Source organism: Schistocerca cancellata, chromosome 1 (assembly GCF_023864275.1).
Source record: "Schistocerca cancellata isolate TAMUIC-IGC-003103 chromosome 1, iqSchCanc2.1, whole genome shotgun sequence".
Classification (NCBI taxonomy): domain Eukaryota; kingdom Metazoa; phylum Arthropoda; class Insecta; order Orthoptera; family Acrididae; genus Schistocerca; species Schistocerca cancellata.
The window spans coordinates 420,329,370-420,352,684 of record NC_064626.1 but is presented as its reverse complement, the minus strand read 5'-3'; the positions used below and the strand labels follow the sequence as shown (position 1 = coordinate 420,352,684).

General features: G+C 42.5%; 1 protein-coding gene across 3 annotated transcripts in view; it reads left to right on the top strand.

Annotated features, from left to right (window-relative positions):
• LOC126175967 (G-protein coupled receptor Mth2-like) overlaps nucleotides 1-23,315 on the top strand; it is a 572,026-nt gene that overhangs the window by 204,595 nt on the left and 344,116 nt on the right. The window contains exon 1 of one of the 3 annotated variants that reach the window (XM_049923081.1): nucleotides 9,567-10,574. The exons of the other annotated variants lie outside the window; for them this stretch is intronic. Within the exon in view, the coding sequence (XP_049779038.1) occupies nucleotides 9,767-10,574 (808 nt within the window). The 5' untranslated portion in view covers nucleotides 9,567-9,766. Of the gene's footprint in view, nucleotides 1-9,566; nucleotides 10,575-23,315 lie in introns of those variants that run through there. 3 annotated transcript variants of the gene reach the window in all.

Sequence of the window (23,315 nt, the reverse complement as noted above, 5' to 3'; positions counted from 1 at the left end):
ACCTGGACGAGGAGCATCTTCCACTGAAGTCACACCATTTGCGAACTTCCTACTCCATTCGTAGACTTAATGCTGGCTGCGCGTTGCTTACGAGTCTGTCTTTGGTCTCTCTCGTGATAGGCACGCTTGATTCACCGCCTATTACCGATCTTCTTGCAACCTCTTTGCCAACCAGTGTGCTGGCGACAGCTTACGCCAGCACTGATCGTCATCTAACGTATCCTAATTTTTACCCATTTTTCTGCATATCATTCTTCCCACAATTTTTGATACCTGAACTGTTTATCTGATGGTACCATAGTTTTTGCAATTATCTGTCCTTGCTATGTTAGAGGCTGTGAGTATGATATTTTACCGCAAGTCTGATCGTACATATTCAGTCCCGTACATTCTACAAACCAACTTGAATAGAGTTTGGTAGCCACTTCACCAATAATTCAAGACATGCCTTGTAGCTTTATCAATGCCTTACACCTTATTGAATCTTAAGCCTTTCAGAGTTCTATTCGACTGTTAAAAGAAACTTTAAGTTCTTCCATATTGATTCCCATTGTTTCTTTTGTCATTAAACAAATCCTGCTCCTCATTGAGGTCTTCAGTATTGCCTTTCTCCTCTGTGCTTGACAGTGAAATTGCCTTTGCACTCTAAGGGTAGCCGCCCTTGCTGTTAATTTCACCGAAGGCTGAAATGATTTTTCTATATACTGAATCAGTCCTGTCACTGACCATAATTTTTTTGATTTCTTCACATTCGTCCTGCAACTATTTCACCTTGGCTTCACTCCACTTGTTATTTATTTCATTCCTAAGTGACTTGTAATACTCTGTTCCTTTATTTTCTTGAACATTTTATAATATCTTGTTTCGTCGAGTATTGTAGTATCTCTTCTGTTACCAAAGGTTTCTTCGCAGTTATTTTACTTCTACCAAATTTGTATACCGAACTTCTGTGACTGTACTTTTTGTAGGGCACTTACTCTTCAACTGAATCTGCTATATGGTGTTCACTATCACAGTATCTACAGACTTAAAAAAACGCTTGTCTTGTGGATTCTGAGCAGTGATGTTGCTATTGCTGACTCAAATTTATTGCATGACTTACTTAGTCTTTCTGCTCTCTCAGTACTAGTACTGAGGCCATATTCAGGCAAAACTCTTTCTTCTGTTTTCTCTCCTACTACAACGTTCCAATTCCCGATAATTACTATATTTATCACCCTTTAATTATTGTATTATCTGTTCAATATCCCCATATAATTTTTCTATGGCTACATCTTCTGTTTGTGGCGTCAGCATGTATACATGCACATTGTTGTTTGTATTGGTTTCCTGTCGATTCTACTGAGAATAATTCTGTTTTTGAACTGTTCACTGTAACTCAGTTTCCGCTCTATCCTCCTATCTATGACCAATCCTACATTGTTTCTTGCTGCTGTTGGTAATATCCTGTGTTCGTTTGACCAGAAATCCTTATCCTCCTTCGATTTCACTCCAATAACACTCATTATATCTAGACTGTGCCATTGCATTTCCCTGTTACCATTCTGTAGCTTCCCTACATATTCAGACTTCCGACATTCCGCACTCTATCTGGTAAGCAGTTACCTTTTCGTTGATTATTGAGCGTTTATAGGTTACCCTTATGTGTTGTCTTTAATGCAATAGTTTCCATTGCCTTCCACATCCTCATGCCGTTAACCATTACTGACTCTTCCAGCTTATAGGAACAGTTTCGCATCCCAAAAGCAAGAGGGTGCCCCAAAACTCTATCTGCTCCTCCACCCCCTTTGATAAGCCACTCTTCATTAAATGAATTATGATATTCTCATGCGAAAGTTAAAACATTGTTGAACAATTGAAACACCAGGTTAATAGTTTTCATGTCAGTCCCTTAGCCCTCTTCCTGTATAGGCAGTTAACGAAAAATTTCGAAATATCGACATATAACTAAAGGCTAAAGAACGATCACTTAATTTTGGTTGGATTAAATACATTAGTTCACTACTTCTCAAGGAGCACTGGCGTCCATACTCTATTCAAACAATGAAATCCACGAAGTAGATGCCGTCGGTTTTTGAAGTTACAAATAAACAGCATTTTGAATTGAAAGATCTTCACCCGACTGTTAATGAAGAGCCTTAATTCAGCTACGTTATTGGTGAAACCAATAACTGATTTAAAAACTTAGTAATTAATTTTCTTTATCATTAATGTATATGACGTTTTTGAGAAAACTCAGAAATTTCTGAATATTGAACTGTATTAGAATTATGCAGAAACCTCTTTAAAAATCTTGGCATTTTGATTATTTTTCACTTCATAAACCTCATGCATTTACCCCTAGCAAGAAGCAGGTGAAATACATGAACGCTTAGTCATACATGTGTTCATAATCGTAGGTGTTTGTACATTATATATTGTGGCTTAAGCGTGAAGTAAACAAATCGATTTCTGCGAATTCTTTCTGAGAGAAGAATATCTTCATCTTGATTGATAAAATTAACGCTTTTGGTTGTTGCATAGTACATATTACATTTTAATAATACAATATTAAAAGCATTAAGCCATTGCATAGTACTGAATATATATCAGATGTACGACTCTGACTTCTTTCCGTATCTCTGGGAATCTCCTTTCAGTAGGATATAGAGGGTGTCCCTCTTAAGAGTTGTCAACGCGATTTCCCTTTTGTTTCAGCAATTCCGTTTTTGGACTGTGGAGCTGAACTCAGTCTAAGCAAAGAGCGGTCATCCCATTTTTCGTGCGACGTCTAGCGTCGACGGAGGGTGTCGATTTGTTTCCTGCTACAAACAAAATTACTTTTAAAGCGGAATTTTACGTGCCCATTCGATAGATCGCTTCCAGATAAGTCTAGTGTAACTTTCGTTTTATCGATATGTATTGTCGGGGACAGCAGAACTCGAACCATAACCAGTGCTCCAGCAGCGACAGCACTGACCTGGTCCGTGCCGACTGCTACCGCCGAGCATGCAGAGCTACTGGGTCGCTGCTAGAGTACTGGTTACTGTTCGAGTTCTACTGTCCCCGATAATACATATCGATAAAACGAAAGTTACACCAGAATAATGTGGGAGCGATCTATCGAATGGGCACGTAAAATTCCGCTTTAAAAATCATTTTGTTTGTAACGGTAAATAGACTGACGCTTTCTGTCGACACAAGGTGTCGTATGAAAGATGTGATAAGCATTATTTCTTTGAGCTGACTCCAGCTACGCAACACGGAAACGAAATTGCAAATATATGTTGGAACAACAGAGAAAATGCACCTGACGACTGTTAGTGGAGGGAGGCTCATTAATAGGAGAGTATCAGGAAGGATTTCGAAAAGGGCGATCTGCTTTAGAACATATTAGAATCTAAAGACAATTTTACAGTCAAGAAGACTTCAAAAAGGCTTAGAATTCGATAGAGAGGCAAACGTTATTCAGTACTTTAGAGGAATTCGAAACTGGCAGGAAAACAAAGGTAATCACCCAACAGACATTAACGGATACAACCTTCAAACTTAATTTTTTTTACGGGAGAAATTTCAAATCCACACTAATGTTCGCCAACGAGATGAACTACTTGCCGTTACCCCCCCTTTCCCCCCCCCCCCTCCGTATTTAAAATAATTCTGCAAAAATTTGTAAAGACGTGGAAATAGGAAAAACAAGGGACTCCATCTCGGTACAAGAAAAGAACAGAGAATGAAAGCGAAGAATCTGGCTTTTGCAGACGATATTGCGATTTTAACAAACAGTAGAGGCTAATCTAAAATTTCTCCGGAGGATCTCACAGAAAGCTGACAAATCTCCCACGAGGAAACTCAATACATAGAAATGAAGCCTGCAGATAATTTCCCATTTATAATTCTTTTTCGAAGGGGTGTTGAAGACGAGGGAAGAGTAGGTGGACTTGTCTGTCCAACGTGTTTTGAAATCTTGTTGGATAACACATGTTGTTCTACGACACAAATAGTAAGTAATATGAGCACATAATACGTCAACCTCGCGCTCATATATGTTCGATATTACTTTAACAATATTGTCGTATTGATATTCAGCAGCTATATACGTGCCCCAAAAGCAGAACAACTAAACGTCAGCAAGTGAAGAATTATTGTACAATGAAGTTAAGGCTCTTCGACGTACAATTTAATCACGAAAAGCACGTTGACGAATAGCGAATCTCTTGCCAATGTACTTCATTTCAGCAGTGACAGCTTCAAAATCCAAAGCGAATAAAATACAACAGCGATGTTAATGTATAAATAGCGCTACGCAACTTGTTTAGTGAAACACTCATTCGTTTAATTCATTTACACTGCAGATGTGAATCGCGACATTAAAATGTTCAAAGCAAAGAGATCTCTGGCACAAAGTTCACTTTAAAAACCGCAGACTCTGACACAATGAACAAAGCATGTTACCAATGTCAAACAGTATTTCACAAATTTCTTAATTATCCATTGTACAGTTATTTCCCACTGCGCGTCAAGCGGCGGCAATAGGGCGGAGCGAGAAACTGGTGCGCGCCCATGTTTAAGAGCTGTACTTTCAGGTCGAATTGTTGGTGTGTTACATTTGCTGAGTTGCTGGTGATGCCTCACCAGTAATAATATTTTCGGTTCTAGCTGTTTACTCGCCTTTAATATTTTACTCGCCGTAATAATATTTTGGGTTCTAGCTGTTTACTCGCCTTTACGTAGGTATTTTATAGCCTTTATAGGGGTGATATTCGACGGCTGAAATATCCACCGACGACGGCGTTTACCGCAGACGGCTGCGTGAGACACAGGACACGCTAACTCATTGTGCAAAGAGAACGTAACGCTCCTCGAGGACGCTGCACAACAGCGACTGCGACTCACGGCTAGCTTAGGCTACACTAGCAGAGATACGTGTTCGATTCAAAACTGATTTGTACAGAAATTAATTTTATTTGCACACCATAGAAAAAGAGGCACGAAAAATCCGTCCTGGCCACGTCACTGTGTATAATAACGTTGTGTGTGTGTGTGTGTGTGTGTGTGTGTGTGTGTGTGTGTGTGAGGTATTGTGCGTGCGGATGAAGGCGCCTCACTCAGATTTGTACAGATGTAGCGTTGTTTCAGATGTCCAAAATCTCTCGTCTTTCTTGTTGTATCGATAGTTCAGGTGGCCAATAAATACCGTCAGACATCTACAGTATTCCAGAGTTCGAATGAAGAACAACTGCCAACATGAGTAACTTAGAAGTAGATATCCTCGGATGGCGAAGCAGCTTATATCACTCAATAAAGGTAAAGCCTCCGGTCCAGATTGTATACCAGTCCTTTCACAGTACGGTGACAGAATGCATTTCGTTTTATTTTAAAGCACTTCTAGTGGTCACTGGAAGAATGTGGTTTTGCTTGGCAAACAGATTTGTAAGAAAAAACACGTTGCTACAGTGGCCACTGAAGATGCTTTAAAATAAAACAAAAAGCGTCTGGTCTAAATAAGGCTTTCCTTACAGTATATCTGGGTGAACCGTCTGTGTCACAGAGCATGGGGGCTTAATTAAATAAAATGCAAATAATTTTAGTCGCTGTTTGTCCTGTTACGAAGTCTCGTAACCGGATGGCCCTGAGTAGTATTAGTACGCAATCTGACTGCATAGAATAACGATAAAGAATGAAAGGAGATTTCCGTTAACACAGTTGATTAATTAAGTCCCCAGCAACTATAAAAGCTACGAAACAACAAAGCACAAGTGTAACTGTTCTGTGTGTGGAAGTGTGATTCAACGTACACGTATCTGGCTCGGTTCTTCCTCAATACGACAATGTGGGACGATTCAGGTTACAAGGTATGTATAAGTGAATACTGCTAAAGTTAATGAACAACTTATTTGTTTTGTCCTACCATGAAAAAAACTTTTTTGTGTAGGCTACCAGTACCTAAATAAAAATTCGTCTGTGGTACAGAAGGAGTTGTCCAGAGGAAATGGTTTTAGATTAGATTTGAAGCTTTCTTCACTTCCTGTCGAGCATTTTATGTTATTGGGCAAGTGATCAAAAAGTTTTGTCGCTCTCTTCTGAGCCACTGACAGCCTTAGTAGCTGATGGGTAGTAAAGGTCATTTTTGCCTCCAGCGTCGTAAGTATGGTTACCACTGTTCTTCTCAAATTCTTATCGATTATTTATAATGCATTTCATTAGCGAATATATGTATTGTGATGATGCAGGTAAAATGCCTAACTTCTTGAAAAGGTACCTACATGACGACCTCTGGTGAATACCACATATTCTATGCACGCTTTTTTGTAATCAGTACTTTCTTTCTAAGAAAAGAATTGCCCCAGAAAACTATTCCGTAAGTCGTTGCTGAGTGGAAATGCGCAACATATGTCAGGATGTTAATACATTTGTTTCGAAGACTAGTAATTATACGAAGAGGAAAGATATCTGACCTTAATTGTATGAACGGTTCGGTAATATGCTTCTTCCGGTCGAAGTTTTCATCAGTATATACACCTAAAAATTTAGAGCATTCTCCCCTTTTTACTGACTCCTGTTCATGTGCTACATCAAATTGATGGTATGACTATTTGTTGTACAGAACTGAATGCAGTGTGTTTTCTCAGTATCTGAGGAGAGTCATTTTTCAGAGAACCACTTGATAATCATATGAAAAACATCGTTAATAAACTATTCTGTTACGATCTCTCTAAGCATATTTATTGTGACACTAGTATCGTGTGCAGACAGTGCCAATTCCGTTTGATGAATGTTAAGTGAAAGGTCATTCATATGTATAAGGAATAGGGGTGGATACCTAGGATTAACCAAACGGTGCGTCCTAAGGTGGAAAGAACAGATGAAACAAACTGTAAGAAACTCAAATGCCAAGCTGACAGAAGAATTTCAGCGAAATGTTATTCATACAGGAAAGAAGCGGTTACAAAATACTTTTTCGAACGATTCTTGAGTACTGCTTGTCTGGGCCCCTTACCAGGTTGGGTTGATAAAAGAGGTAGAGAATATCCAACGAACAGTTTAGCGAGAGAGTCACGGAGGTGATCAACAAACTCCAGTGGCAAACGCTGCAGTAGAGGTGTCGTACACCAAGGAGATTTTTACTGTCCAAATACCGAGAGGGTACGTTCCGGGAAGAGTCGGAAAACATATTACTCACTCCCAAATTATTATTATTATTATTATTGTTGTTGTTGTTGTTGTTGTTGATGATGATGATGATGTTGTTGTTGATGTTGCTTCTGCTGCATCCGTCGTCTTAAGTAGAAAGACTGGCGTGATGCAGCTCTCCGGGCTGCTCTACCATGTGCAAGCCTCATCATCTCTGCGTAACTGCTACAACCTGTGCCCATTTGAATCAGCATATATTACTCATCCGTTGGTCTCCTCCTACAATTTTTACCACGCCCAAACCACACTTATCTCTATTACCAAATGGATGAGTCCTTCATGTTTCAGGCAGTGTCCTATCAACCTAATCAAGTTGTGACACAAATTTCGTTTTTCCCTCGTTCGATCAACACGTCCTTGTTAGTTATTCGACCTAACCATCTAACCTTTAGCATTCTTCTGTAGAACCACTTTACAGAAAACCATGTTCTTCTCCCTATGGAGATGTGACTTTAAACTGAAACGTTGCTTCCAACTTTCTACTTCTACGTGATTACTCTTCTATTCACAATGAAGTGCCTGGCAGAGGGTTCAATGAACCACCTTCAAGCTGTCTCTCTACCGTTCCACTCTCGAACAGCGAGCGGGAAAAACGAGCACTTAATTTTTCTGTGCGAGCCCTGATTTCTCTTCGTTTTAATGATTGCCACTCCAATTCACGTATCATGTCTGTGACACTATCTCCCCTATTTCGCGATAATACAAAACTAGCTGCCTTTCTTTGTACTTTTTCTATGTCATCCGTTAGTCCCACCCGATGCGGATCCCACACCGCACAGCAGTACTCCAGAATAGGGCGGACAAGCGTAGTGTAAGCAGTCTCTTTGGTTGACCGGTTGCACCTTCTAAGTGTTCTGCCCACAATATTATCTATGTGATCGTTCCAAATTATTTATTTGTAATTGTAATCCCTAAGTATTTAGTTGAATTTACAGCCCTCAGATTTGTGTGACTTATCGTGTAACCGAAATTTAGCTGATTTCTTTTAGTACTCATGTGAATAACTTCACATTTTTCGTTATTCACGTTCAATTGCCACTTTTCGCACCATACAGATATCTTATCTAGATGATTTTGAAGTCGTTTTGATCATCTGATGACTTTACAAGACGGTAAATTACAGCATCATCTGCAAACAATATAAGACGGCTACTCAGATTGTCTCCTATGTCGTTAATACAGATCAGGAACAATAGAGGGCCTGTAACACTTCCTTGGGGAACGCCGGATATTACTTCAGTTTTACTCGATGACTTTCCGTCTATTACTACGAACTGTGACCTTTCTGACAGGAAATCGCGAATCGAGTCACACAACTGGGGCGATATCCCGTAGGCACGCAGTTTAGTTAGAAGACGCTTGTGAGGAACGGTGTCGAAAACCTTCTGGATATCTAAAAATATGGAATCAATGTGATATCCCATGTCGATAGCACTTATTACTTCATGAGTATAAAGAGCTAGTTGTGTTTCACAAGAACGATATTTTCTGAAACCGTGCTATGTGTCAATAAATCGTTTTCTTCGAGGTACTTCATAATGTTGGAATGCAGTATATGCTCCAAAACCCTACTGCAAATCGACGTTAGTGATATAGGCCTGTAATTCAGAGGATTACTCCTACTTCCCTTTTTGGGTATTGGTGTGACTTGAGCAATTTTCCAGTATTTAGGTACGGATCTTTCTGAGAGCGAGTGGGTGTATATAATTGCTAGATATGGAGCTATTTTATCAGCATACTCTGAGAGGAACCTGACTGGTATACAATCTGGACCAGAGGCCTTGCCTTTATTAAGCTGCTTCGTTACTCCGAGGATATCTACACCTATGTATCTCATATTGGCCGTTGTTCTTGATTGGAATTCAGGAATATTTACTTCGTCTTCTTTGGTGAAGGAGTTTCGGAAAACCATGCTTAATAACTCTGCTTTAGTGGCACTGTCATCAGTGACTTCACCGTTGTTATTGCGCAATGAAGGTATTGATTGCATCTTGCCACTGGTGTGCTTTATGTATGACCAGAATCTCTTTGTGCTACTGCAGTCGATATTACGCAGCAAATCTTGATGGTGACCTATCGAAAGGTGGGAAAGTGAGATACCAGAATCTATTACCTCTCCCAGTCTCAGCAGCCTGTGATCTTTAATGATTTCGGTGGGGACGCTCTTTTCCAATACGCTGGCCGGTATTACGCTCGGACTGTGCAACTGTGTGAGATACGGGACGGTAAGAACGACTGGGTGCAAGCGCATCCTGTAAGGATTCATCGCGACCGGGGAATCACACCAGACAGAGGAAAGGGGGAAATCAGAAGGCTGCCAGGCGTTTCCGCAACCGCAATCGTTGGTTTCCGCGAGCAGACGCAGCCTGCCCCACAGTCCGACGGCGCGTGTCCCGCTGCGCACACCGTAGCCAACTCAGCTGTCAGCGATCTGACTCCTCACTGGAGTACCGAGAACTTTATACAGCAGACCGATAACAGCGTGTACAGTGATTCAGCCCAAGCCTAGCTGGATCATATTGTCGCTGTGTAGCAGGCCGACCAGGGCAGTGAATCATTCGGTGCAGTGCAGTGCAGCCGGAGAGTAATCGAGATGGTGCGCACCACGGTTATGCTGGCCATATGCCAAGCACTTCTGAGCGCCAGTTCAGCTGCGCCTTGTGCCGAACCTCCCGGCCGAGATCCTGCGTGTCTGGACAAACCGGTGGAGATGGCGCGGCCACAGGAAACTGAGGAGGGCGACATGGTGGACATGGAGACTGGGACCGTCTACCCCCGAGGGCTCCATTGGCCCAAGACGGAAGATGGCAATATTACCTGCGGCTGCTCCCGGCCGGTACGCCCGCAGCTCGTCAAGTGTTGTCCTCCCGGGGAAGCGCACCGGTTCGACGAGTATAACGAGTCTTACGAGTGCTTCGAGTACGACGGGGCTTTCGAGCCCATCGTAACCGGACCGGGCGGTAATTATTCTCTCAGGGACTACGAGAGTACAACGATGCTGCCCTGTAAAGTTTATATACCGCTGATGCCGGAGGAGGTCGTGGAAGTGTCGGCGGCCGGTAGACTTCGTACGGTTCTGGAGGACGGCATGGTGGAGCCGAGACGTTTCTGCTTAGAGACGCTCGTCAGCGAAACGGGCGAGGAGCTGGTGGCCGGGCTCTGTTGGGAAGGGCACGAGGTGAAGCTGAACGCGTCGCAGATCATCTACATCGTAGCGACGATGGCGTCGACGCCGTTCTTGCTGGCGACTGCGGTCACGTATGCGGTGCTTCCCCAGCTGTGGACGCTCCACGGCCGCACCGTCGCGTCGCATGCGTCCAGCATGTTCGTTGCGTACCTGTTGCTCTCTCTCACGCAGATACTCAGTGATGTCATCAGCGACAGCGCGTGCGTCGCCTGTGGTGAGTACGCTGCTCCTTTGGTTAAAATATATTCTGCAGTTTGATATCTACTTATTGTTCATTTTAATGTTATTAACTCTCAAGCCCCCACTATTGATGTAGAGATCCGAATCCACAACTCCCACGGATACACTTAGCTTGTAGTCGTTTGTTGCCAGGGTGCAGGTCAGCTACTTGACATGTACGTTTTAAGAAATCTTCTAGCTTTATAAATAATAAACAAACACTTCGATTAATCTAATAACTCGTCCAGCAAGTTCGTTGCGTGCCTTGTACCATGGTCTAATGTCCGTAGAAAAAATAACACAAATAGCTTCGATTATCTTGGTTTATTAATAATCTGTTCATAAACAGTACGACATCGATCCTCAAAACGATCGTTGCTGCCCCTGTGATTCCGTATTGCCACCTTCACCCTAGGCAAAAACAATGCAGCCCCATCTTGTAAACGTACGCACTTCTATCGTCTGCTAAAGCGTCTGCCAAGATTCTCACCACAACAACCGCCCACATAGGTGCTGCTACAGCCAAAAGAGGCCTCCTTCAGTTGAGTCTCTACTTTTATTCTAGTGGTTGGTGATGTCATTTCCATGGTGTCAAACAAAGCCTGCTTCAGAATTACAAAATGTCCTACAACCCAAATTAAGTATCGTGTAAATTCAGGTTATGTTGATGGCTGATAATACAGATGCATCTGCGCATCCAGTTGTCATTGGGGATCCCTCACAACTTGTGGTTGTGGTTGAATGGAAAGATTTGATTGAACCATATTGCAAATTGGAAGCATGTGACCTTTTTAGTGTTTGACAATCATTTATTACGCCACGGTTGTTTATACAAAAAATATTCCTTTAACCGATTTAGGCAAGTAGTTGGTTGCCATCTTCAGATATGGTTACTCCACTAACAAGTTTTGTGTAGACGTATAAACAAATATAGGTAGGCACTTTCAACATCATACAACCATTTAACAATTCAATGAATGTACATCATCTCGCCGTATCTTTCTAAGTCGTGGGGTCAATACTGCCTCGTATGTTCCTACATTTCCCCAGAACCCAAGCTCATCTTCCCCGACTTTGGCTTCCGCCAGTTTCTATTCTTCTGAAAATAATTCGTATCAGTATTTTGCAAACCAAGACTTATTAAACGGCCGGCCGAGGTGGCCGAGCAGTTCTAGGCGCTACAGTCTGGAACCGAGCGACCGCTACGGTCGCAGGTTCGAATCCTGCCTCGGGCGTGGATGTGTGTGCTGTCCTTAGGTTAGTTAGGTTTAAGTAGTTCTAAGTTCTAGGGGACTGATGACCTTAGAAGTTAAGTCCCATAGTGCTCAGAGCCATTTGAACCATTTGAACTTATTAAACTAATTGCTCGGTAATATCCATACCTGTCAACAGCTGCCTTCTTTCGACTTGGGAGTGTTACATTCTTCTTGAAGCCTAAGGCCATTTCGCCTGTCTCCTATATCCTACACACCAGGTGGTACAACTTGGCTCTCCCAAGACCAAAAAATGGTTCAAATGGCTCTGAGCGCTATGGGATTTAACATCTGTGGTCATCAGTCCCTTAGAACTACGAGTACTTAAACATAACTAACCTAAGGACTTCACACACATCCATGCCCGAGGCAGGATTCGAACCTGCGACCATAGCGGTCACGCGGTTCCAGACTGAAGCGCCTAGAACCGCACGGCCATCTCCCAAGACCCTCAGTAATTGTGAGGGTATCTCGACTATTCCAGGGGTCTTGTTTCGACTTAGATCTCTCAGTTCTTTCTCAAACCCTTCTCGAAGTATCATGTCTCCTTGCACATCTTCATCTACTTTCTCTTTTCTTTCTATTGTATAGTCTTCTAGTTCGTTTCCTTTGTATAGCTCTTTTGTAAAATCCTTCAAACTTCGAGCTTTCCCTTATTTAGTTAATAGCGGTTTTCCGTCTGTACTCTCGATATACCGCTGCGTTTCCTGTCTCCAAACGTTTCTTTAATTTTCCCGTAGCAGGCATCCATATTTCCTCTAGTTATGTGTACCTATAGATCCTCGCGTTTCTCGTCTAGTCGTTGTTGCTTTGCCATTTTGCCCATCCTGTCAATTTCATTCTTTAGACGTCTACATTTCCTTTTGCCTTCTTCAATTTCTGAAATTTTATATTTTCTCCTTTCGTCAATTAGATTTAAAACCTCGTGTGTTATTCAAGGATTTCTATTGTCTTTGTCTTTTGCCTATTTGACCCTCTGCTTCCTTCGCTATTTCACCTTTAAAAGCTACCCATTCGTCTTCTGTTGTATTCCTTCCCCCTGTTTCAGTCAATCATTCTCTAGTGCTACTTCGGAAACTCTTTAACTACTTCTTGTTCGTTCAATTTGTTCACGTTTCGTCCCCTCAATGTCCAATCTTTTATAGTTCCCTTAGTTTAAATACGCATTTCATAACCAATAGATTACAATCGAGTCCACATCTGCCCCTGAAAATGTTTTACAGTTTAAAGTCTGGCTTCGAAATCTTTGGCGTGCCATTATGCAATCAGTATGAAACCTTCGACTGTTCCAGGTCTCTTTCACGTATACAAACTTCTTTGATGATTTTTGAACCAAGTATTAGCGACGATTAAATTACACTCTGTGCAAAATTCTACGAGACGACTTCCTCTTTTATTCCTTTCCCCAAGCCCATGTTCTCCTACCATTCTTCCTTCTCTTCCTTTTCCTGTTATCGAATTCCAATCCCAAATCACAATTAAATTTTCTTCTCCCGTAACTATCTGAATAATTTCTTTTATCTCATCATGCATTATTCCTCATTATCTGCGAAGCTAGTTGACATATAAATTTGTATTATTGTGAGGGGTGATAGCTTTGTTCGTATTGGGCTACGACAAGACGTTCAGTACGCTGTTCATAGAAACCTCCCCGCATTATTATTTTCTTACTTTTTTTAGTCCTACCCTTGCATTCCTACATTACAACTACATGATAACTCTGTATTCAGCTGACCAGAAGTCCCATTGTTCCTGCCACCGCACTTCATTAATTCCCATTATAGCTTAAACCATTATAACTTAAAGCTGATCATTATAACTTAAACCTGTCCATTTCCCTAATCTCTAGCCTGCCTATCAGTTCTTTACAATACCAGTTTTCTTTTTCCTGACGATGAAATCCTCCGGAGCAATCCCCGCGCGGAGATCCGAAAGGGGACTATTTTACCTCCGGGATTTTTCACCCAAGAAAATGCCATGATTATTTAACCACACAGTAGCTAAATGCCTTTGGCAATAATACGGCTGTAATTTCCTATTGCTTTCATCCGTTCGCAGTACCAGCACAGCGAGACCTTGTTGCCTAATGTTACAAGGGCAGATCAGTCAGTCGTCCTGACCGTTGCTCGTGCATCTACCGAAAAGAGTGCTGCACCTTTCCAGGAGTCACTCTGGTCTCTCTACAGACACCCTCCGTTGTGATTGTACTTTGTGTGGCGTTGAGGCACTGGTTCATGGAGAAGGTAGGGCTGCTGCTATTTACAATTTGGATCAAGGGTCTTGTGGATAAAGTTGGAGGCTCTGTGAGAGCATTCACGGACGATGCTGTTGTCAATAGGAAACTTGCAATGTCAGCAGACAGTAGTGAAAGGTAGGAGGACCTGCTGAGGAGTTAACCCCGAACGTAAGTAAATGTAGCGTGATGCCCGTTAGTAGGTGAAGAAATCCACTAGTGTTCGATTGCATTATTTGTGACAAATCACTGGAATAGTAACTGCGGTGAACTGCCTAGTAGTAACCATCTGGAGAGACCTAAGGCTTAATGACCACATAAAGCAGACTGTAGAAAAAGCGGTCTCATTGGGAGACTCCTAAGAAAATGAATTTCATCCACGAAAGGTGTGGCTTACAAAGCACTTGTTCGTTCGATTCTTGAGTACTGTTGATCGATCTGAGACCCTTACCAAGTAGGATTAACAGACGGGACAGAGAAGATCTAACAAAGAGAGGCGCGTTTCGTCACGGGATCATTTACTCGATGGAAGAGCGTTACGGAGATACTCGACGAATTCCAGTTATAGTTGTTACAAGAGAGCGTTGTGCATCACTCCAGCACGCACGGCGAAGAGATCTGCCATTCATCTCTTAGCGTTGACACAAAGCGTGGAGATCAGGAGCTCTACAAACTTCTTCCCGTTGCTAGCTAAATATTAATGAATACAATTATTTCCACTGCCAGGATTCGAATTGGCTATCTCCGGAAAGGTGAAAGACCGACCTCCGTTTCCTGGAGGCTGAATTTATTTTGAGACACATTCCCGAATGTACATTCGGTAAGTAGCTATTGCTATTAAGTGGAGGTTTAAAGCGGAACTACATCTACTGAAAATAAAAGCGAACAACAGAACATTGTATTGATTTATGCAAAGAAATGTTTCAGAAAACTAGCTTAGCCATGAAATATGTTCCTATAGAAACTGACAGGTGTGAGAATTATAGCACAATCAACTGAACAGTTCATACATCAAATTTGCTGAAAATAATGATATACAGAAGAATGGAAAAGAAAGCTGAGGATGCGTTACCTGACGATCTGTTTGGCTTTAGGAGAGATAAAGGCACCAGAGAGGCAATTTTGACGTTGCGGTTGATAATGGAAGCAAGACTAAAGAAAAATCAAGACTCGTTCATAGGATATGTCGACTAGGCAAATGCGTTCGACAATGTCAAATGGTGCAAGATGTTCGACATTCTGGGAAAATAGGTATACACTATAGGGAAAGACGGGTAATATACAACATGTACAAGAGTCAAGAGAGAACAGTAAGAATGGAAGACCAAGAACGAAGTGCTTCGATTAAAAAGGGTGTAAGACAGTGGTGTAGCTTTTCGCCCCTATTGGTCAGTCTATGCATCGAAGAAGCAATTACGGAAATTGAAAAAGTGTTCAGGTGTGGAATTAAAATTCAAGGTGGAAGGATACCAATGATACTATTCGCTGATGACATCGATATCCTCAGTGAAAATGGAGAACTGCACGGTCTACTGAATGGAATAAACAGTCTAATGAGTACAGAGTATGGATAGTAAGTAAATCGAAGATATCCGAAAGTGATGAGAAGTAGCAGAAATGAGAACAGCGAGAAACTTAACATCCGGATTGGTGGTCTCGAAGTAGATGTAGTTAAGCAATTCTTCTACGTAGGCAGCAAAATAACCTAGGACGGACGGAGCGAGGAGGTCATCGAAAGCAATCTAGCGCTGCCAAAAAGGGCATTCCTGGACAAGAGAAGTCTGTTAGCAACAAACATAGGCATTAACGTGAGGAAGAAATTTCTGAGAATGTACGTTTGGAGCACAGCAGTGAATGGTAGTGAAACATGGACGGTCGGAAAACTGGAACACAAGAAAGCATTTGAGATGTGGTGCTAAAGAAGAATGTTGAAAAGTAGGTGGACTGACAAGGTAAGGAATGAGGAGGCCCTGCGCAGAGTCGGTCTGGACAGCATTATATGGTGAACACTGACAAGAAGCAGGGACAGGATGATAGGACATCCGTGAAGACATCAGGGAATAATTTCCATGGTACTACAGGGAGCTGCCGGCCGCGGTGGTCTAGCGGTTCGAGGCGCTCAGTCCGGAACCGCGCGACTGCTAAGGTCGCAGGTTCGAATCCTGCCTCGGGCATAGATGTGTGTGATGTCCTTAGGTTAGTTAGGTTTAAGTAGTTCTAAGTTCTAGGGGACTGATGACCACAGATGTTAAGTCCCATTTAAGTAGTTCTAAGTTCTAGGGGACTGATGACCACAGATGTTAAGTCCCATAGTGCTCAGAGCCATTTTTGAACTAGAGGGAGCTGTAGAGAGTAAAAATTGTAGAGGAAGATTGACATTGAAACACATCCAGCAAATAACTAAGGATTTAAGTTGCAAGTGCTACTCTGAGATAAAGAGATTGGCACAGCAGACGAACGGCGTCAAACTAGCCAGAAGACTGATGATTCAAGAAAAACAAATCAGACAAGGACTGACGAAGACAGTGGCATCGTAGTAGGATCTATGCAGGGCCTGAATGTCCTGAGTATCCATTAATGCTTTCGCCAGTCTTAATTCTCCATGTCCCTTTGATGTTGGAAAGAGGGTGTCATGCAGATTGTCTTTCTCCTGCATTGATGTATTAACAGCTCTCTATATGAGACACTATATTGACTACAACTCTGCAATGGGAACTCGCCGACAGGTGCACCGTCAACAATCTAGAAACCACAATGTGAAGAGATTTCCCTGTAAGCAGGATGGCGAGATTCAAAAACCACAGCCACTTGAACTGGAATTTCCCTGTTTGTGGCTTCGTACTAAGGCATGCCGTGTGTACGCGGTTCAGGAAAATCCGCTCGCTAGCTACCTCGAAGTGGTGACAAACTTTTTGTTTTGTTTTGTCATTCACGTAAAACGTCACTGCAGTCTTTCCAACCGCTCGCTGAAGTGTTAAATTTCCGATGAACCTATTTCACGGCTGACGGTGTATACAGGGTGTTACAAAAAGGTACGGCCAAACTTTCAGAAAACATTCCTCACACACAAATAAAGAAAAGATGTTATGTGGACATTTGTCCGGAAACGCTTAATTTTCATGTTAGAGCTCATTTTAGTTTCGTCAGTATGTATTGTACTTCCTCGATTCACCGCCAGTTGGCCCAATTGAAGGAAGGTAATGTTGACTTCGGTGCTTGTGTTGACCTGCGACTCATTGCTCTACAGTACTAGCGTCAAGCACATAAGTACGTAGCATCAACAGGTTAGTGTTCATCACGAACGTGGTTTTGCAGTCAGTGCAATGTTTACAAATGCGGAGTTGACAGATGCCCATTTGATGTATGGATTAGCACGGGGCAATAGCCGTGGCGCCGTACGTTTGTATCACGACAGATTTCCAGAACGAAGGTGTCCCGACAGGAAGACGTTCGAAGCAATTGATCGGCGTCTTAGGGAGCACGGAACATTCCAGCCTATTACTCGCCACTGGGGAAGACCTAGAACGACGAAGACACCTGCAATGGACGAGGCAATTCTTCGTGCAGTTGACGATAACCCTAATGTCAGCGTCAGAGAAGTTGCTGCTGTACAAGGTAACGTTGACCACGTCACTGTATGGAGAGTGCTACGGGAGAACCAGTTGTTTCCGTACCATGTACAGCGTGTGCAGGCACTATCAGCAGCTGATTGGCCTCCACGGGTACACTTCTGCGAATGTTTCATCCAACAATGTGTCAATCCTCATTTCAGTGCAAATGTTCTCTTTACGGATGAGGCTTCATTCCAACGTGATCAAATTGTAAATTTTCACAATCAACATTTATGGGCTGACGAGAATCCGCACGCAATTGTGCAATCACGTCATCAACACAGATTTTCTGTGAACGTTAGGGCAGGCATTGTTGGTGATGTCTTGATTGGGCCCCATGTTCTTCCACCTACGCTCACTGGAGCACGTTATCATGATTTCATACGGGATACTCTACCTGTGCTGCTAGAACATGTGCCTTTACAAGTACAACACAACATGTGGTTCATGTACGATGGAGCTCCTGCACATTTCAGTCGAAGTGTTCGTACGCTTCTCAACAACAGATTCGGTGACCGATAGATTGGTAGAGGCGGACCAATTCCATTGCCTCCACGCTCTCCTGACCTCAACCCTCTTGACTTTCATTTATGGGGGCATTTGAAAGCTCTTGTCTACGCAACCCCGGTACCAAATGTAGAGACTCTTCGTGCTCGTACTGTGGACGGCTGTGATACAATACGCCACTCTCCAGGGCTGCATCAGCGCATCAGGGATTCCATGCGACGGAGGGTGGATGCACGTATCCTCGCTAACGGAGGACATTTTGAACATTTCCTGTAACAAAGTGTTTGAAGTCACGCTGGTACGTTCTGTTGCTGTGTGTTTCTATTCCATGATTAATGTGATTTGAAGAGAAGTAATAAAATGAGCGCTAACATGGAAAGTAAGCGTTTCCGGACACATGTCCACATAAAATATTTTCTTTCTTTGTGTGTGAGGAATGTTTCTTGAAAGTTTGGCCGTGCCTTTTTGTAACACCCTGTATAACCGCAACAAAAATTTTTCGAGCCCATTGATAAAATGAGTAGTTTTCTTTTCGTCTTCGAAGGACGTCTGAAACATTGATGGCTGCAGCAGGTTTCACATCTGACGAATCTAACACTGATGATCGCTGCATTCGAACGGTTTGTCGACAAACTTGGATGTTCTCCTTTTAGAACCACTGCAATCTTGTCTCATGAAATGGCGCGAGCTTAAATTTGAAGTGGCAATGAAGGTGAGGCGAACCCTCCCACCTGTGAATAAATGGGGGAATCCAAGAAGCAACATAAGGCAAATATTAATACGTACTCTAAAAGGTACCATATTAACACTGTCTCGCGTGGTAGAAAGTGTACTCTCCGAGCAAGTTGGCGGAGTACTAAGACGAATAACATAGGTTTAGGGTTTCTATGATTTGAAGCATGTGGCGGCGTGGTTTTTCTGATAAGGCGCCGGTCGATTTCCTTTCCCCCAATCTCCCCTGTTCCGACCGCACGCTCTGTCCCTAATGAGCACGTCCTCCACGAACGTTAATCCTGATCTTGCTTCCGAACGAGGTGTACAGGAATTTGAACTGCATCCATGTCTTCAACGACTGGTCCGTACACACTCATGGCGTAGTTAAGGGACCTTATAGAAGCATAAAACAGCATGAGATGCGGCGAAAGTTTGTACTGTGTGTTAATGGGTACCCTAAAAGTACTACGAAAAGAGACACATTAGTGCGTATACCCGGTATGACGAGAAATATCTAGGTCTACATTCACAAACTGCAAGCCACCTTCTACGCCTTTTCTGTTCCATTCCCGCAGGAGAACATCTTTCGGAAACCTTGGTATGAGCTCTATTTTTTTTTCATTTTCTCTTAGCGGGCATTTGTGAGACGTTTTTGTGAGCATTTAGTAATTAGCTACTCCTTCTTTGGAACGTATACTCTCGAGAATTCAACAGTAAACCACTTCGCGATGCACAACGCCTCTCATACAGCGTCTCCCACTGGAGAGCATCCCCACAACGCTCTCGCGCCGACTATGCGATCCCGTCTTTACATCTGCAGATTTTGCTCCTGTTTGAACGGCGTGTTGATTCCTGTTTCCTCGTAGGAAGTCCTGTTTCCAGTCACCAATCTGTTCCGATATTCGGTAAGCTTGATAGCTCGATAGCGCGAAACTTTATAGAATGCCTTGTGGAAATCAAGGAAAACGGCATCAACCCGAGCGCCTCTGTCCACTGCGCTCTGGATCTCACGGACAATATAGCGAGCTGAGTTTCGCATGACATCTGCTTGCCGAATCCATGTTGATTTTTGTAGTGCAGATTTTCTTTCTGCAAAAACGTCGTAATGCTTGAGCACAAAACATATTCCACGATTCCACAACAGAAAGACGTCAGCGATATAGATAATAATATGCGTCAGTTCTACGAATCTCCTAGAAAATGGGACTGACGTGCGGTTTTTCCAGTCGCTAGGTAACCTTCGTTGGTCCAGTGATCTACATAAACTGCTTCTAGAAGGGGAGCAAGTTCTTTCGCATGGTCTGAGTAGTCTCTCTCGTGTACCTCACTCGATCCAGATACTTTCCTACTGTGCAGTATTTTTAGTTGATTTTCTGTTGCCCCATCATTTATCTTAGTGTAAGCGAATTGGAGGTTCGATCGAGGATTCAAAGGAGAAACTGTTACGATCTCGTTCGGTGATACAGTTTCGGTATATCGAAATAAGTATTTCAGCCTTTTGTGGGTCATCTTCCGTTTCGTTGCCGATGTGGTCACTGAGTCAATGGGTAAGTTGATGATGTAGATCCGCTTAGTGTCTCTTCTTCTGATGTTGAGTCAGATCTTTCGTTAAAATTTACTTTCGAATTCACTGAACGCTGCACAACCGTTTTGGCTTCGTTGTGCTTTTATCTGTAGACTTTTGAGTTCGCTTAACTCTTTGCTTTCGTAGCAACTTTGTAACACAGCTACTGAACCATGGTGTTTCTTTCCCATCGCTCAAAACCTTGCTTAGCACGTATTAGTCTATAGTGTTCTCTGCAATCCATTTTAATGTTATCAATTTGTACTCCCTTTTATTTCTGTACCACTTTACAAGCATCATAAGAAATGAGAAGCAATGGATACTGTGGGCCTTCATTTCTACATAATCTGTTTAGAGGGAATTACTTTTCTAAAGTGTCTTCAACGTCACAGAGAACTTCTTAACTACTACGCTGTCTAGATAAACCACGTAAAAATCGGAATGACTAGCCGGGCGTGAATTCGGCTTCTTAAAGACATTCTTGCCGTTTCGCACCGTTTTAAGTTTTCATTTCACGCACTGTAGTTGCAGCAACGTCCCTCCAGCCGCTTCGGAATGGTAACGGTTGCCTTGCTGCTGTTCATTATCCGGCAGTCTTCAGACAAGAGTCACTGTGGCACTGTGTACTTTTACTTGTATACGGGGCGTAACAGAATGACATTTTAAATGTTCAGTTGTGAGTGAATTCCTAAGGAACCGAACTGCTGAGGTCATCGGTCCCCAAAACTTACACACTACTTAAACTAACTTACGCTAAGAACAACACACACACCCATGCCCAAGGGAGGACTCGAACCTCCGGCGGGAGGGGCCGCGCAATCCGTGACATGGCCCCTCTAACCGCGTGGCCACTCCGCGCGGCCCTTTTTAAAAATTTGGGAGATTGTAGAGGATCAAATTTTGGACGTTTTGATATAAGGAACCTATTTTAGGAAATGTGAAACAAAAAATCTACATCACTACGCACTTTCTACGCATTCGATAGACAAAATGAAACACTGTAGTACTGTGCAGAAAAATTTGCACAACCAGTCACGATAAAAGATTATTTATTCGTCACAGGACCGCTTTCGGGCATGCGCCCGTCCTCAGGTGTTTATTCATTCATGTACATGTTTATATTGCTCGAGATCAATATAGATGAAGCATCCTTATTATAATTATAAATATTTTTGTATGTAAACACAGTGTATATCCACGAGTGCACGACACAGTAGTGAAATATGCAGCTAAATTTAAAAAAAAACTGAAACATGGGCATGAAAATGATAACAGATTTGCAACTGAGGGGAAAAACTGTCACCACAGCATAATTATAATAAGGGTGCTTCCTCTATATTGATCTCGAGCAATATAAACATGCACATGAATGTATAAACACCTGAGGATGGGAACAAGCCCGAAACCCGTCGTGTGACGAATACATAATCTTTTATTGTGACTGGTAGACGAAATTTTTCTACACCCTATAAAGGAACAGTCACAGAGTTCAACAGCATCCACTATGGATAAAATTCACCACAACACTGTAGTTTGGAAAACGTTTATTGACGGTAGAGTATAGTCAAATTCTGTTAACCGACTCTATCGCTTCAACTATAGTAAAGTAAATGTTGAATATGACGACATCAGCTTCGTTAGATTGTGTACAACGACGAACCATGTTTTGTATGATTCTCTGTAAGATTCCGTGCTCTCCTCTTATAGTATCAAACGCTGTAAAGATGCTCTCAGTATGCCCAGGTACCGTTCCTACTGGTGTTGAGTAGACAGAGGACCTCACATAACCACAGAGGAAAATTTCAAGAGGAGCGTTGTCAGGGGAGCACGTGGGTCAAAGGATGGACATCGCCTCCCAATTACTTTCTACCTAAAGTTCTTTGTGAGATATGCGCTGGACCAGCGATCAATGTGCGCTGGAGCACTGCATTTCTGAAACCACGAACTAGTGCACAGCTGCAACATCCTCCAGAAGTTCAGGCAAGGCATTGTCCAGGAAGTTCAAACACCATATACCATTCAAACAATATCTTAGGCGTGTGGTCCAATAAGCGATCCCCACGAATTCCAGCCTAAAAGTGCACCCAGAATCTCACCTCCTCATACAGTTAGTGCGTGGACTTTCTACAGCCCAATGGTGGCAGCAGAAACTTTATTTCACATTTCCAGCTATAGGTTCCTGATACCAAAACGTTCAAAATTTCATCCTCTACAGTCTCACAAAATTTTAAAACATATTTCTGTTACACACTGTATAGCGGTCTACGTGATCATTAAAGACTGTACACAAGCTCGGTTAGGGCAGAGAAGACAAGAAAGTCCCCTTATTCTACATCTTCATTCAATATGTACATCCACACTCTGCAAACCACTGTCAACTGCATGTTTCATTCTCGTGTGGAGGGCGGGAGTAACCGCTTCTTAATGCTTCTATTTGCACTGCACGTAGTCTAACCTTGTCTTCGTGGACCCTATGGCAGCGATGTGCAGCGGCCTGTAGTATATTCCTAGATTCATCTCTAAGTATTAATTCTTGAATATTTATGAGTAGGCTTTGGCTGAGTAGCTGGCGTCCATCTTCGGTCGTAAAATACACAATTTCAGTGCAAAGACTCTTTTCAACAGTAATAGAATTAAATATTGCTTAATGGTTGTGAGAACATGTAATTTTATATGTCACAGTAAGACTGTCTGATAGGACAGAATCATAGGATATCTGTCTACCTCGAACATGTTAGACAGCTCTCGAGAGTTGTGTGTGTTTAAATACGGAAATGCTATGTCAGTAGTCGCAAAAATCTCAGGATCAGTGAAGTAAAGTTGCAAGCCACATGATGTCTGCTAGCAAACGTCT